This window comes from Clarias gariepinus, chromosome 20 (genome assembly GCF_024256425.1).
Source record: "Clarias gariepinus isolate MV-2021 ecotype Netherlands chromosome 20, CGAR_prim_01v2, whole genome shotgun sequence".
Lineage (NCBI taxonomy): Eukaryota > Metazoa > Chordata > Actinopteri > Siluriformes > Clariidae > Clarias > Clarias gariepinus.
In genome coordinates, this window is record NC_071119.1 from 17,846,417 (window position 1) to 17,863,779 (window position 17,363).

Below are 17,363 nucleotides of genomic sequence, written 5' to 3' on the forward strand. Positions count from 1 at the left end.
CTTTTAAATGTATTTTATTGGGATTTTATGTGATAGACCAACACAAAACCATTGTTGTGCAATCATCTTCAAAAGTTGTCATAATTCAATGGTTTTCAAAATCAATAATAATAATAAAGCATTAATCGCATAGGCCCAGGTCGGTGGTGACCGTCAGAATTTCCTAGGAGGAGTATATCAAATTCCTTCGGCTGCATTTTGCTAATGACCGAAAAAACTGACTTCCTGTTGAGTTGAGCCCATGACATGCGATGTAAAAACTAAATTCATTCAGCTGAATGAGCTTTAAATTTATACCATTTCGCATGCATGCATGCAAGTGTGAGCTATGCAGAAAAATCTTGTTTGAGGGCCCAGGGCTTAGACTCTAAGGCATCATAATGGCAACAGAGTTCCAACCTGTCTTAATTTTCATGAGTTTTTGATCATGTTAAAACCCCTAAACATCTGGAGAAATATTTTCATAAAAAAAAACACTAGGGCCCTTCACACACTATGGGGCAGGTGTCATAGTGCTTGGGCCGTAATAATAATAATTCATTGATTCATTGATTCTATATGTCTTATACTGTACAGAGTTCGGGAGGCCTGGTCCCAATCCATTACAGGGTGTGCACACACACACTCATTCACACACTATGGGCAATTTAGAAATTAAATTAGTTTTTTTTTACAACCATGATAACCATCTCACAACAAATAACCAAAAAAAGCAGATGGGCTACAACACTGGTTTCCACTTCTGTCAGCCAATAATAGGGATTTCATGCTACAGTGGGCACAGGAACACTAACACTTGACAGGTGAAGACTAGAAAAAGACCAAGTAACATTTTACAAATACTAGAGACTGTTGGAAATTCAAGGAGATGCTCAAAGCAACCATGTCAATACCACTGATATTTTAAACCTTCCCATTCTGTTTTAGAGAAAATATGAACTGAAGCTCCTGTTGTGTCAGCATGATTTCATCCAATGCACTGGTGGCACGTGATAGATGAGATAACTATAGGAGATTTATAATAAAGTGGATTGAGGGTGTATGTAAACACTCTAAAATAATGATTCTAAAACGCTACTTGGAACTGATTTTTTTTGCATGTCCCTGAATTCCGTTTTAAAAGTAAGATTGAATTTATTTGCATTGAATAATTTTGATGCATTACATGTTTCAAATGAATTGCAAGTATTAATGTGTTAATGCTGACAGCCCCAATATCTGTCTATCTATTCATTCATACGGTACACAACTATATCCATCCATATACAGAGGTCTGTTTACTCCATTACATTTACTTGAGTAACTAAAATGTACTTCTACTACAGTATGTGTGGTTTTACTGAAACGCTACTTTTTAAGAAAACACTACTCTTACTCCGCTACTGTATACTCGGCTATACTCGATATTTGACCAATCAGCCGCAGTAACAATAACCACATGTAGTCACATGCCCACACTCAAACTGGCGCCATAGACAGAAAAAATCCTTAGCCGGGGTAGAGCGGGAATAAAAACCAAAAAAAACGCAGAGGCATCTGTCTCCAGTGCTACTGTACAACAGAGGATAAACACCAAACCCATGGCTTGCACTGTCAACAGATCTAAATATTATTTAGCCACTTTGGTGTTTTTCAGAAAACGTTTTTCTCTACCAAAATCATGTAATGACTTGGCCACTATTCTGCAAGAAGAAGAAGGGCTCAAAATACCTCTGGCCACTGTGCAGGACTTATATCTCCTATTTTGGATGACTATCAAAATGTTTTTCTTATAACATATCGTAATTTTTTTTTTGAGGTACAGATACTTTTACTTGAGTAAACTTTTTGCCTACTCTATCCACCTCTGGACAAATTATTCCATAAATATCTATTATCTATATCTTTATATAAAACAATATAATAAAATATTAAAATATTAAATAAAATTAGACAGGTATGTAGTCACACTCAGTTTAGGAACTTTTTGTTTATTTTTATATAACTGCAGTTCCATCGAAAAACAATTTATACACGTTGATATTCCCCATTATTTCCATAAAGCACAGATGTCCCATTAGATTCCAGGTTTAAATAAAAAAAAAAATAATAGTATTAGGTCATCTGGGTTAGCGAAAATCACAATACCCTAGCGACCAGCCAGGGATAGAAATTTTGAACTTTTGAATTTTTGGCTATTAAAATTGAACTAAACCCGATATGAAAGCAATCACTTTTAAATTCTCAAGTGCAACAGTAGACTGGCCATGTTTTCACTTCTAATCTTCATTCATCTCATCTTCTTCAGTAATGCTGTCGATTTCATCACTGTCATCTTCTTCCTCCTCTTCCTCATCCTCGTCCTCCTCTTCCTCATCCTCATCCTCCTCCTCCAGCTCATCTTCCTCCATTTCTTCATATTCTTCATCACTGCTACCTGAAATGGAAACATACCATTTATTTATGAACTCTTATAAAGAACTGGTCGAGAGTACAGGTGACAGGAATAAGGTTCCTCTGCAGGGAGAGAGGCTCGAAAGCCTTAGAGTAGAGTCACTGCTGAGCCTCTTTGCTCAGTTACTGCTAGACTTCTATCTTTATCATAATTAGCTTGGAAAAATTATCTAGGAGAATCTGGATTCTGGAATGAATGTGGAGCGTGGCATGTAAAAAATGAAGAATGTAATCACTAGAAAAGTGTTGTGGTAGAAAGGAATAACCCAGATGTGCTGGTGGTTAATTTCTTCTAATTTACAGCAGGCTGCACCACACCATCCTAACATTGTTTATTTTCCCATAACAGCACACCCTGTTATGTTTAATACCTTACAACCTTTTGATGCATTCTTCCCATAGCTTTTCTTACTATCTCCAACTTACAGACAGTGATAAGGAATGTGGTGACGTGTTCCCGTAGATAAGTCATAAAATTCTCCATTTTGTCTTCAAGACGATTCCCGATGACCTCCCGATCCATTCTCAAAGAACGGCTTAAACATGGCTTAGACAGTGGCTTTTTTAGAAGCCCGCGGTAACTGAGGAACACAGACAGTAGGTTGCATTATCGAATTTACACTGGTGCCTTAAAATGCTACTGTAACCCTGAAAATGGTCTCTTACCTTTCGGCACATGCCATGTATTCCTGAAACAAAAACAAAACAGAACACCTCAATAAGCACAGTATTAATCAGAACTGCCTAACTTGTCAGTAACTTGGTCTGTGAGTGTTTTACAAAACAAGCTAAATTTTAATACATTTATCTTGCTAAATGAGCGAGGTCTTGATATACAAGTGCTGTAGTATATCTGCGCTTCTCTGCCGAGCGTCACATGATTTTTCATATTTTCAATTTAATGGAATTTTATTTATATAGCGCTAACAATGGTCATTGTCTCAAAGCAACTTAACAAAATTTAAAGAAAATTATAGAGATGTGTATGTAAAGCACTTTCTTTTTGTGTATGTGTGTGTGTGTGTGTGTGTGTCCAAGTGTAGTGACTGTTTTTAGTAACTGTACTGTATCAACCGCCACTGTAAAGAAAAAAGGTTAAAAAGGCTGTAACCGTGCGGGAGATGATTCTGTTTAACGGCAATGCAACACCATATTTCCACAAAATCCTCGAAACAAGGCAAAACAAGTGTTATTAGAGAGATTTCTTGTTAAAGTCATGCAAAAAGAAGATTACAGTAAGAAAATTTGTTCGAGAGTACCGTTTGTGTGTGCGCGTGTGAAAGGCCTCCTACTGTACATATTAGCCCCCCTGCTCCTGCTCTAACCACCTACTGTCTAACACCAATCATGATTCTTTTTAAAGATAACCTGCTTTATTTTTAACCCCCACATGATTTATTTTTACTTTAGAATTTTTATTAACTGTTTTTATATGAAAATTGTTGGGGTGTAAAATAAATTATCAGTGTTCCCATTATTAAGGAGGAAATTCACTCTGATATACAAGCACACTTCCAGAACAAATTATGCTCGCAATCGAAGGTTTAACTGCACTTAGAATACTTAAAGAATACAGCTCAATTTACAAAATGGCGTGCTTAATTTAGTCTTGAGGCTGACATTAATTGTTCTAAATGACTTATCACAGTCATTAATTAACACATGCACTGTATGCATGTTTGAAAAGTTACGTTGTTTAAAATCATAAAAATACATTATTAATAATAAAAAAATATAAAAGTAGCATTAAAAAAACACTAAATGTAAAACATTTAAGTCATATCAGGACTTAATGAAATTTCTCATAAAGTTTCAAGCAGAAGAAAGAAAACATCTGTCTGTAAAAAGTGTACAGTCCTGTCCTCACTTCAAGCCATTTTCACATATTTAGGGATTAAAGGAGTTCCTGGGAGGCCAGCAGGCAGTACAATTATGGTGGCTTCAGGACTGAGAAAATATTTATTTCCATGACGGTTGTCCAAGCACTAGTGAAATGCTGGAACAAGTGCATTTTTATATGAGAGTTTTTCCTCTCATAACTGTGTTCTGTTATTTTGTACAATCAAAAGTCCCAGTTTAACTTAAGCAGATTTGACTCTTATTAGATGTACATGACCATAGCCATCCTGATTATTATCAGTGTATATTGAAATCATTGTAGTGATTGTTTTCAATTTTCCTGTTTTACTCCATAAACCAAAAGTCATGACGTGTATGACAACATAATCAATCGGATCTGACCTTAATGAACTGGAACGGATCGTTTTTCTGTAGCAGGTGCTCGATGCCTGTGCGGAGAACTTCCAGGCGACTACGGTCCTCTTCAATTTGCACTAAGTGCTGCTGGATGCTAAGGCTGTTCTCCCCGTAGGCACGCAAACACTCAGTCAGTGATGTTAGTAATTCATCCATCTTGGACATCAAAACCCCTCGAAAGGTGTCCACTTGCTTGTCAACACCCTCCAGGAAGGCCTAGAATAGCGTACAAGAACGTTTTCGACGTTTACAAGCACATGTTTTGAGGTGGACGGAGGGAAGTACGTGCAGTATGATGCATTACCTTGTTTTGCTGTTGCAGCTCATTTTGCTCCTGCATATTTTTCTCTACTTTTCTGATCTTTCTGTTAACCTTCTGCAGTTGTTTGCGCAGAGAGGTCTACAGAGAAACATATTAGTGAAACCAAAGCAATGTGCTTCCAAAATGATTTAAAAACAAGTTCATAGCGCACCAGAATTCACTTTTTATAGCTAGGAAAGCTCTTCTAGATTTGTTTTCTAAGCAACCTCATCTAACCACACACTGTTTCTGTACAAAGAATTGCATGAAGGACATTTGAATCATAAAATACACTAGTAAAACATGGAGCATGAGGGAAACTCAGGATATCCCAGTTTGTATTCTCTACTGCTTAATAGTTCAAACAATGGACAAAGCACACAGAAAAAAAAAACTGGTCTGCCTTTCGCCTGTGCTTCTGTGCTCAACAGGTGATGGATCCATTTTCTCCCTGTCACTAGGGGGCTCCCACATTAAGGCTACTACTACCACTCAGTCAGGAGGGCCAAAGACTATCACATGTTTCCTCCGAACCTCGTGGTGCCAGCCAATCACATCTTTTAGAACTGCTCGCCCGTAGGGGAGAGAGTAACATACTCACACTCCTTCCGCTTGCGTGATTGGCTGTAGAGTCGTGATTAATGTGGGAGCACGAAGTACATCTCATCCCTTCCCTCTGAGAGAGCTCGGCCTCTAAATGGGACAGTGGTATGATGCTTTTTACAGCATGTGGGGCTTTTTTGAAAATGAATAAAAATTTTCTTAAATTATGTCAATGGTATTGGGATATTCCCCTTTAAATGCAACTTGCTGTCTTTCGTGTGCTTGGATGGTAATGGCGCAGGGTTCTTGGGCCCGCTCATTGTTGCTTGCAACTACAGTGTATTAAAAGTATTTTTCACAATTTATATATTCTTGTACTACAATTTTCACTCGATGACCACATTCACATTCACACCTATGAAATGAATAACAGTATTTTAAAACCATTTCCTGTAGATCACTGGGAAAAGAATATTAGAGAAAATCTTATCCTTTTCTGTTTTTAATTTTTTAATTATGTGACTAAATCACCATAATTTCTTTAATATCTTCATTCCATTAGCATGTATATTTTCAGAAACTAAATGGCTCACCCTGCTTCTCACCAGAGCATTATTTGCTGACAAAAAGAAACCTTGCAATAAAATCAGTTGGCTGTGCTGAGTTAACATTTTGAATTGTTAAAAGCAGTTTTCTTAGATTTAATGTAGTTACTAACTAGTCACAAGGATTAAATGTCTCCCTACTCATGCATATGTATTCTTGAAGCCCATGTTCAGACATTAGTGCCAGTGTAGAGTATAATGTCATGTCAGAATGTCATGTTGGAATAGTACAGCCTACCTGCAGATCATGCATAGTATTCTTGAGTGTTTTAATAGCATGCCCACTGGGCCCTCCCTCAAGGGTGCAAACACTGCAGAGGAACTTGCACTCTTCCATACAGTAATATCGAAACATCTTGTCATGATCTGTGCACTTTCTCTTCCTCATGTCGCTTAATGGCTCAACCAGTGGATGGTTTTGAAAGGCAGGGAGTTCAAGGTGGTGCTGCACATGCTTTGGACACATGGATACCTCACACTTCAGACATGACTTCACCGCTGTGGCTGATCTCTTGACTGTGTCACCAGTGATTTCTGGAACACAATAATCACAGTGTACATCAGTCGGTCTGTATGATGGTCCTGGTCTGCTCGGGCTCGGCTGACTGGCGAAGCTGCGTTGCTGAAAGCCAGCAGAGATGCTGGCAAGCTTAAAGTTTTTCTGCCACCGCGTTGCACAGCGGTGGCTTTCACGGCATTCAGGGCAACGCAGACGGCCACGATTTGCATTGCTCTCAAGCCTCTGTAGACATTTCAGGCAGAAGTTGTGACCACATGGCAACAGGTGCGGCTCTTGATAAATCTCTAGGCACACGGGGCATGTCAGCTCTTGCTCCAGCAAAGTGTCCTCCAAAGCTTTGGCCATTATGATTTTTCTTCATGTGGTTCTGCAGGAAAAGAAAAATTTGTAAATCATCTAAAAGAAGGATTTAGCTGGTAAAGTAACCAAAAGTGATTAATGAGATAAAAAAAAGGTTACACAGTTACTAGTTAACCCTGAACACAAGGTCAGATAAAAGAAATCTAATGATAGCGGTTGCCAGATTTTCAAGAAAAATTCCATCATGCATTGTGATCATGCATTTTTTTTTCATTAATTTAATACCTAACTATACCAGAATATATTCTACTATTTACAATGTAAAACCATAATATATTTATAAATATAGGAAACTGCTAGTAAACACATATTGACTTTAAAAAATAAAGTATGTTATTGTTTGCATAATCTTGCATAAATAAATTTACTTTACTTCATGTGCATTACCTTATAGATATACATCTTTTTATTCTATATATCATAAATTATTATTCTTACCTTTTGCCATGAACAATATAAGTACATTATTAGTTTAAGCCACTTTGATTAATTTAAAATGCAATTCTCAAAAAACAATAATAATAAAAACTCGTCACAGGGAATCAACTAATCGAATAATCAAGACACTTATACGCGCTTATACGTCACGTGATTCTACCCGAGTCCAAAGCAGCGGTCGCGCGCACTGTCCTATTAGTTTTATTATTTGAACAAAGAAAGCCGGAAAGCAAAAAAAAAAAAAAAAAACTGACTCATTCGCGGGTCGAAAGCGAGTCGGTTCTTTTTCTTTAAACAGTAAACATCGGCAATCGACTCCCGCGAACGAGTCAGTTCTTTTTTTATTTAAATGATGAACGCTGACAAACGACTCGCCCAAACGATTTCCATCTAGGACGTTTTTATAACCCTGCCTAGATCATCTTTAAATAAAGGAAAAAAAAGGTTAAAGAGACAGTACATTTCTTTTTATGGATATACTATTTAGCTAGTAGGAAACACAAAATAATTATGTTACATTTTTCCAATCTTCTCTTTTGAGTAAAGAGAAAATATCGAAATAAAACATCTTTGAAACGAAAAGTCAATATCAAAATAAGATTAGATGAATACTAAAAATTCTGACCAAAAAGCCTCTGCCATACAAGTGTAAATTTTCTTCACTAGAATGGGAATACTGTGTTTTTGAAAAAAAAAAAATCTAATTATACTGTAAAGTCTGCCACGTGTGTTAAACAGCTGTCCAAATAGAATAAGGTAATTCTTAAAGCAGTTATCAAAGTGATTTATTCTTGTAGAATATCCCTATTGTTCCATTACAAAATATTTATGCGGGGAAAATTGTGTTTATATTTTTGGGATCAAGCCAAGTGCATATGCTTATGGAAATTAGAAAGTTTGATATTTCATACAATATTCAGCTATTTCTAACAATGTAATTACAACGTAGGAGAGGATTCATGCCACCCACTTTAGATAAAATATTCCAGAGAATTCCTAAGCCGATTGATTTAAATGTTTTATTTAAATAGGAATATCTAGAAAATCCAGACCCCCGTTTTTCCTAACAAAGTGGGTTTTATTTATTTTCCAACAAAATTGCTGAACTTCTTATTAGCTTTCTTTAATGTACACCTTTTTCCACCTAAGAATAAGGTTCTTATTTTTATTTGAACGAGGAACAGTGACAACCGACTGGCAAACGAGTCGGTTCTTATTATTATTTGACTCCAAAAGAGTCAGTTCGTTTTTATTTGAAATGTTCCTGTGAAACTGTACATTACAGCACAGTGTTATGCATGAACTATTTATGGTTACATCATTTATAATGGTATTTAGGCTTTCATTTCTGCAGACGATCAGTCCCGCCACCACCAGCAAAACCACTCCCTGGGTCGTGAGTCCTGACCAATGAGAAGCACACTCTTAGGCTGAGGAAGAGGAGTGGATTTCTTCATCTCATACACATCACCCTGTCTCAGGAGTCTCATCTGTAATATTTCTTTCCCATAGATTTCACTGAACGCATCCTCAAAAATACAAAACAAATATCCTGTATAACCAATAAAAACCATTAAACAGGGTTTTTATTTTTAAAGTATGGGATGATTCCCTATTTTACAGTTCAACTACAAAAGTTCAACTAAACATCTGAGCTGGTCTGTGAGGATGAGCCATGTGGGTGTGTTTTAACAGTCGCCTTCATTCATGAGAAATTTCACCACAACCTTAACTGGTTTGACTTGAATGCACTTAGTGTATTCTATATTCTTATTTCATAGCAGGGTTTCTCAAATCCCCAGATCCGAACCGTCAATTCGGACCCAGGCCACAAAGTAGTAATGCAGTAATAATATGTAATAAACTGTACATTTCCTACCTTGAAATAAAAACGTTTTATACTCCTCAGTAATCTGTTAGTTATCTAGCAGTAACTAGAGGTTACCTGCTGCTCTGCCCACGTACATTCACCTATTTATGATCTGGTAATTAAATAAAGATGTATTATGTATTATTACCTCACGGTTTGGCGGATAAGTTGATGATGACACTACCTACTGTTAAATTATTGAGGAACCCTTGTGACACGCCTGTGATATACACGTGACACCGACAGCAGGCCACGCAGAATGTGTGAGGGTCATTGGTGTTCCTGGACTGAGTTTAAGGCTGAACATAGTACTTTCCCATGTTTGACACTGTTGCCATGGTATCATTGACTACCAGTGAGCATTTGGTGTTTAACATAACAGAGGACTTGGTCAAAATTTCAAGACTTAACAAGGTCAGATGTTCTGTCCTTCAGACACAGAAAAGCAAAGGTTTGGCGTCTTCTCTTACTGTACGTTACATCCTCTGTACGGTGAGGATGTCATATCCAATTGTGCTAAAAAACTTCGGTTTCACTATGGTTAAATGGTTAATGTTCTTTGTTTTAACAGATGTACATAACATCAGGTCAAACATGGAAAAACTCTGTTTTTTGTTATAATAAATAGCAATAAAATGTAATAAATAAAGACTTTTCTGACAGATGTGTTTTAGTGTTTAATTGTGTCTTTCCTGGTGTAAGTGAGCTTATCGAAGGAAAGTGAACTCATTTTTTTTTGTCTACAAAAATTGAAGACTTTTCAGTTACCCATCCCACACAAATGGCACCAGCTACACCCTGAGACCACATTTTGACCACCCTGAGACCAATGCAATTTTTCTCTGCACTGCAGTCCAGCTTCTGGTTGTTAGCCATTTTACGTGCCTGGAGCAGAGAGGGTTAAGGGCCTTGCTTAAGGGCCCAACGGTGGCAACCTGGCGAAGCTGGGGCTTAAACCAGCGATCTTATGATCCGTAACTCAGAGCCTTAACACACTGAGCCACCACTTCCCCTCCGCCTTTTCTTTTTGGTTAATTAACTTAAAAAAAAACTGATATAACACATCTACACATTTACAGCAGTGACGGGGAGACAGTAGCCTTGAACAGAAAGTGCTGCTAAGATGCAACCAACAAAAGTTTTAATGTATAATTTAATATAACCAGAGTGCAGATAATTTTTGACTCACCCTAATTTTTTTTTTGTCTTTGGGGCTGGTTACATGTCGCATCTTTTGCTTGTTCAATTTTGTTTTAAATAGGGATGGAAAATCCAAAAAATTTGTTTCTTAATTTTGTTCCTCCTGAATCAGCTGTTGAAATTTACTTCATATCTGAAGGATAGGGTGAACCCGAAACACTGCATTTTTTCCCCTTGTTTACAGATAAACCTAGTGCAGAGCTACAGCAAGGGATTTTACTTTAAAATAATTTTAATATTACATTGTTGTTGTGCTGTCCTTCAAGGTCAGGTAAAGTAGTCAGTCTATTCGGACATTAAAGAAAAAACACTTTGCTTATTTAGTTTGTTCAGGGTTTAAAAAAAACTAGATTTTTCTATTGTAATTTCTTTTTTCTAAAACATTTGTAAACTTTGAATATTAAGTTTGAGAACCACTGGTTTATAGCATAAACGTGTTCAGATCTTGATGCTTGTGTGCTACCATTACCTTCAGATGAAGTGTGCAGTCAACTCACTGTCGCTCCTCGTGCTGCCCCAATGTTTCAGTAGCCCTTACTTCAGCTGCTGCAGACACATTGCATGGGATCAGTCTGGCCTGATAAACCCTACTTGTTCATACAATGACATAGAAGTTGATTATGCTACTGTTGCATCATTAATAATAAGGCTGATAATGCTGGCTGCTGTGACATTGAGGGAAGGAATGGGTCTGTGACACACCTGTGACAAAACTACCTGTGCAACAACAACCACCTAACATGGATTATATATATATATATATATATATATATATATATATATATATATATATATATATATATTATAATATACAGGTATATATACTCAGCAAAAAAGAAACCTCCCTCTTTCAGGATTGTGTATTTCAACAATAATGTTGTAAAAATCCAAATAACTTTACAGATCTTCATTGTAAAGTGTTTAAACAATGTTTTCCATGCATGTTCAACTAACCATGAGACGCCTAAGACGGCGCTACAGGGAGACAGGAAGGACAGCTGATCATCCTCGCAGTGGAAGACCACGTGTAACAACACCTGCACAGGATCGGTACATCCGAATATCACACCTGCGTGACAGGTACAGGATGGCCACAACAACTGCCCGAGTCACACCAGGAACACACAATCCCTCCATCAGTGCTCAGACTGTCCGCAATAGGCAGTCCATGAGGAGGAGATGCACTGCAGTACTTCAAGCAGCTGGTGGCCACACCAGATACTGACTGGTACTTTTGATTTTGAGCCTCCCTTCATTCAGGGACACATTGTGAAACATTTTTAGTTTATGTCTTATGGTGTTGACTCTTTTAGTGTTCATACAAATATTTACACATTAAGTTTACTGAAAGTAAAAATAGTTGAAAGTCAGAGGACGTTTCTTTTTTTGCTAAGTATATATATATATATATATATATATATATATATATATATATATATATATATATATATATATATATATGCCATGACCAGAGCACTAAATAATGACTGATGGAAAATACCATATATTTCTAATATATACAGTAAGACTCAAATACCATATTATTACCATATTATATACCATACCATTACCAGTTATACAAGTAAATCCTGCTAGTCAGTTCATTTGTTAATTAGGTACTTCAGCAGTCTACTTATAGAGAATTCACCTGCAACCAAAGCAAAGCTGACTCAGCCATTGATAACATTTCAGAATAAAACCCATGTGTGTTCCCCCACAATGTACGACCTAATAAAACAGACTCATGCCTCTTCATCAGTTATTCTTATGTCACTTTATTATATTTATTTATGTATTAATTTTGTAACAAAAAAAACTATCAGAAGTTTTTTTGTTACCAGTGAATAACCTTTTCATATATACTTATGCATATAGACGAGCTTTTAATTCAAACCAGGACTTGTGTAACATCACGATTTGGTTTGAAAACAGCACCATGCAGGACAGACGAGCTCTACAGAGGGTGGTGCGATCAGCTGAGCGCACCATCCGCACCGAGCTCCCTGACCTGCACTCGATCTACAGCAAGCGGTGCTGGACCAAGGCCAGGAAGATGGTGAAGGACCTCAGCCATCCCAACAATGGACTGTTCTCTCTGTTGCGGTCAGGGAAGCGATTCCGCTCCCTGAAGGCCAACACAGAGAGACTGAGGAGGAGCCTCTTCCCACAGGCCATAAGGTCTCTCAATCACATCACACCACACAGGACTAATAACATCTTTTTAAGCTCTTAACATTGGCTGTACAATCATGGACAATCATGGACACATTCATACACACTTGCACTAGATATTTATATTTTCATTTATGGACCATTGCACAAGACACTTTAATAAGTCACTTTTTATGCATATTTGCACAACCATTGTCACTTTTAAATGTTATATATATACTTTTTTTCTTCTATATTTTTATATTTTGTAATATTTTTATTATGCCCTTATTTGTACAGTTTATTTTACTAGTTCAATTTATTTTCTTTAGTATTTCTTTTTTATTCATATTTATTTCTTACGTATAAGTTTTTTTTGTGTGTTTTTTTTAAGGTCACTGGCGGTCGTATAAGCATTTCACTGCATATCGTACTGTGTATGACTGTGTATGTGACAAATAAAATTTGAATTTGAATTTGTGATGACATTTCATGGTGAATAAACGTGTAAAACCAATTGACATTTACAGATGACTTCGCGCACAGTACAGTGATGAGACTCTAAGCCGCAGTAAAACATTTGAATGGTGCAAGCATTTTAAAAAGGCCATACATCCATAAATGTCGATCCAGCTGACATGGCTCGGAGCTAGCTCACTGCAGTTGTTCCCATGAATATTCAGCCTGATCGATGGAGAAGTTGTTGTTGGGCATTTAAGGGGTTCATGGGAGGCCAGGATTTCAGGCAGACATGTAATTTGTGGAAAAAAAGCCAGGTCCACCACCAGGGGGCAGTGTTGTATACAGTCACCCAAATTAGTGCTTAGTAGATTTTACCTCACTAATAACTAAGATTATTATAAAAGTCACATTAATAGTTAGTAATCTTCTTATTTGTTTTATTTTATTTTTTCTATTTGTAATAGGGCATTCTTTGAATAACAGTTGTTTCTTGGGAAAAAATAAACTGATAAGAGGTCAAGTGTAGCATAGTCAAGCATGTCGAGCAAAATAGAGAATAGAGTCTCTCAGTAGAGAAAAATCAACTATACATTGTATATTGTATTTTGTCATGTTACCATGGTAAGCACCATACTGTAGGACTTCTACACTCCTTCTAACTTCTAATCTAATCTGCTTTAATGGTTACTACCATGGTGGTACTATGGTGTATAACACATAATGGGTACCACAGTGCCTACCAAAGTTGAGCAGTTAGTATGTTTGTACATACCGTACAATACACTACATTATGTTTGCACATACCATACCATATAAGTCATGATAGTAGATACTCCTGGTATGGTTATAGAGGTCTACCCCAAAAAAAGTCCAGCAATTGTTAATATAACGAGACTGGCTTGCATGACTTCGATGTAAGCTGGCCTTGGACAATCCTCTGCGGGAACTATTCAGATGATTTAGGAGGCTTTTATGGATAATGGTCCCCTGGTCTAATAAAATTTTAACATTTTGCAATATGAACAGCTATCTGTGATATATACCGTACATATGTTTTATATTTTTATATTTCTGGTTCATATTGAATAAAGATGCAAGTAAGTGCTCAGGTTATTACAAGCTTTCAGAGTATTATAAAATTATATTTTTTCATTTTAACCAAGAATATAATTTTTAACATTCAAAAGTTCAGATAAATGCATAGTACAGTGCATATTGTAAATAATTGTGAGTCTGTTTGAAACATATGCTTTATAGTTCAAGATATGTCTCTGATGAAAAAAAAAACATCGTCCAAATAAAATATGAGGTAAACAAAAACAAAGAAATACACTCAACAAAAATATAAACGCAACACCTTTGTTTCTGCTCCGATTTTTCACGAGATGGACTTAAAGATCTAAAATTCATTCCAGATACACAATATTACCATTTCTCTCAAACATTGTTCACAAATCAGTCTAAATGTGTGATAGTGAGCACTTCTGCTTTGCTGAGATAATCCATCCCACCTCACAGGTGTGCCACATCAAGATGCTGATCTGACATCATGAGTAGTGCACAGGTGTACCTTATACTGCCCACAAATAGACATGTCCGGTGAGTATGCTGGCCATGCAAGAACTGGGACATTTTCAGCTTCCAAGAACTGTGTACAGATCCTTGCAACATGGGGCCATGCATTATCTTGCTGAAACATGAGGTGATGTTCATGGATGTATGGCAGAACAATGGGCCTCAGGATCTCATCACGGTATCTCTGTGCATTCAAAATGCCATCAATAAAATGTACCTGTGTTCTTTGTCCATAACAGATGCCTGCCCATACCATAACCCCACCACCACCATGGGCCACTCGATCCACAACATTGACATCAGCAAAGCGCTCACCCACACGACGCCACACACGCTGTCTGCCATCTGCCCTGAACAATGTAAACCGAGATTCATCCGTGAAGAGAACACCTCTCCAACGTGCCAGACGCCATCGAATGTGAGCATTTGCCCACTCAAGTCTGTTACGGCGACGAGCTGGAGTCAGGTCAAGACCCCGATGAGGACGACGAGCATGCAGTTGAGCTTCCCTGAGACGGTTTCTGACAGTTTGTGCAGAAATTGTTTGGTTATGCAAACCAATTGTTTCAGCAGCTGTCTGAGTGGCTGGTCTCAGACGATCTTGGAGGTGAACCTGCTGGATGTGGAGGTCCTGGGCTGGTGTGGTTACACGTGGTCTGCGGTTGTGAGGCCGGTTGGATGTACTGCCATATTCTCTGAAACGCCTTTGGCTTATGGTGGAGAAATGAACATTCAATGCACGAGCAACAGATCTGGTTGCGTTTATATTTTTGTTGAGTGTATCTAAATGCCCTTCTTCAAAATAATAATTGTAAAAAATGAAAGAATAAAAAAAAACATATAATAATATGTATGTATAATGAATTTTGTTTGTAATATTGCTTTGATTGTGTAGTTACCCCTTTATTCTCGATTGAAGTAATATAATGCAATATTTCAATAAAAAAATCATAGTAGTACAATCTAAAACAGTTTACATGTATTCATACACTTTAATTGTAATATGATTTAAAAAATTAATAATAAAAAAAAGTATGTATGTTATATTATATATGTTACTAAACACAATGTCACTGAAATTGTCACTTAATATAATGTCACTTATAATATATTGTTACACAGAAAGTTAGTAACCACTTTTAAGCCAAGTTTGAGGCATTGCCACGGCTGACCCGTTTGAGATATTAAAAATCCCTCTGTGATTTTGCATCCTCAATGTTTTTGGATCACATACAGTAGGACCAGTTTGGTGGCCATCGTAGAAATTCCCTAGGAGGAGTATATCAAAATCCATTGGGTGCGTTTTTGGCAAATGACACAAAATAACTGACTTCCTCTTGAGAATGTGCATACGTGCAAGTGTATATGAGCTATGCAGCAAAATCTCACGCGACTCTCTTGGGTCCTGCACAACCTATATTGCTTGGTCTCTAATAATCTAATCATAGCAGGGCTCAGAAGTGCCGACTGCTGCAAAAAATGTGTAAGCTCGGCCGCAATAACTTGACTACTACTTAATTAGAAGATCAGGTCGATCTATAAACTCTTTTCCCCCTCCCCTCTTCATTCAGGAGGTGTCATGACAGAATAATCAATAAAACTTTATCATGCCCTTTCTGTTTCACCCAAATGAGGATGGGTTCCTTGTTGAGTCTGGTTCCTCTCAAGGTTTCTTCCTTTTACTATCTCAGGGAGTTTTTCCTTGCCACTGTCGCCCTCAGCTTGCTCACCAGGGACGATCTGCTCATCTTAATTTATGCACACTTACATTCCATACAGACTTAAATAATTCTTTTGATTGTGTAAAGCTGCTTTGCGACAATGACAAATGTTAAAAGCGCTATACAAATAAAATTAAATTGAAAATTTTAATTGATACATTGTGCAATATTATCACAATAACAATATCACATGCAAAACCACAAATTATACAATATTATGAAAATCATTTGCAATATTTATATATATCTGGTATGCAATATCATAACTACTCTATATGTAATATCAAATATTATGTGCAGTATAAATCATGGGTGCAATAACATAAGTGTACAATACACCAAAGGAGAAAATTCTGCACCTTTCTGTACAGTCTAGTTTTTCTTTTTTTTTTTTCTCTATATATTTTTTTTTTTTTTATATTAGTTTTTTTTTATATATTGTATTTGTATCTTTTTTCAAATATGCAGCCACTAGAGTAACAATTTCCTTCGGGATTAATAAAGACCTATCTTATCTTATCTTATCTTATCTGGTCCAAGCTCTTTAACTTTTTTTCTTTCTTCGTCTGATCCCCCTGCGAAGGTATATTTTTGCAAAGAAATTACAGAATTTTTTCTCATATTTATCTGGCTTTCAAGTAAATCACTATTCAATACATTAATTAACAATCTGCTGACCGTTAATAAGACTCGTTAAGAATGGTCCAATCACATGAGCCCAAATATTTAAAAACAATATTGATTCGTTAAAAAAAATAAAGTAAGAGGGTTCGATGATTTGAAAAAATCCAATTAAAGCTCAGCCTTAAATCACATGCTTTTTAAAAATGTACAAGCCTACATAAACAAGATATTTTTCTTAGACAAGAGATTTTATTTAATTATTAAAATAAATAATTATTATGTTAAATAATTACATGTTAAAGTA

At 36.6% G+C, this 17,363-nt stretch overlaps 1 protein-coding gene across 3 annotated transcripts; it reads right to left on the reverse strand.

Annotated features, from left to right (window-relative positions):
- Positions 1 to 2,028: 2,028 nt before the first annotated feature.
- Positions 2,029 to 11,080, reverse strand: zgc:92594 (uncharacterized protein LOC436996 homolog). 3 transcript variants are annotated; one of them, XM_053480211.1, is made up of 7 exons: positions 10,996 to 11,080; positions 6,377 to 7,025; positions 4,994 to 5,089; positions 4,675 to 4,905; positions 3,100 to 3,122; positions 2,860 to 3,014; positions 2,029 to 2,416 (listed from the first exon to the last, which is right to left on the reverse strand). In XM_053480211.1, the coding sequence occupies exons 2-7, from the start codon at positions 7,001 to 7,003 to the stop codon at positions 2,259 to 2,261; spliced, it is 1,290 nt and encodes a 429-aa protein (XP_053336186.1). In that variant the 5' UTR covers positions 7,004 to 7,025; positions 10,996 to 11,080; the 3' UTR covers positions 2,029 to 2,258. The 3 variants fall into 3 exon arrangements, with proteins under 3 accessions (XP_053336186.1, XP_053336187.1, XP_053336188.1); XM_053480212.1 differs by lacking the exon at positions 10,996 to 11,080 and adding an exon at positions 9,336 to 9,418; XM_053480213.1 differs by lacking the exon at positions 10,996 to 11,080 and adding an exon at positions 7,457 to 7,596.
- Between the last annotated feature and the right edge of the window lie 6,283 nt (positions 11,081 to 17,363).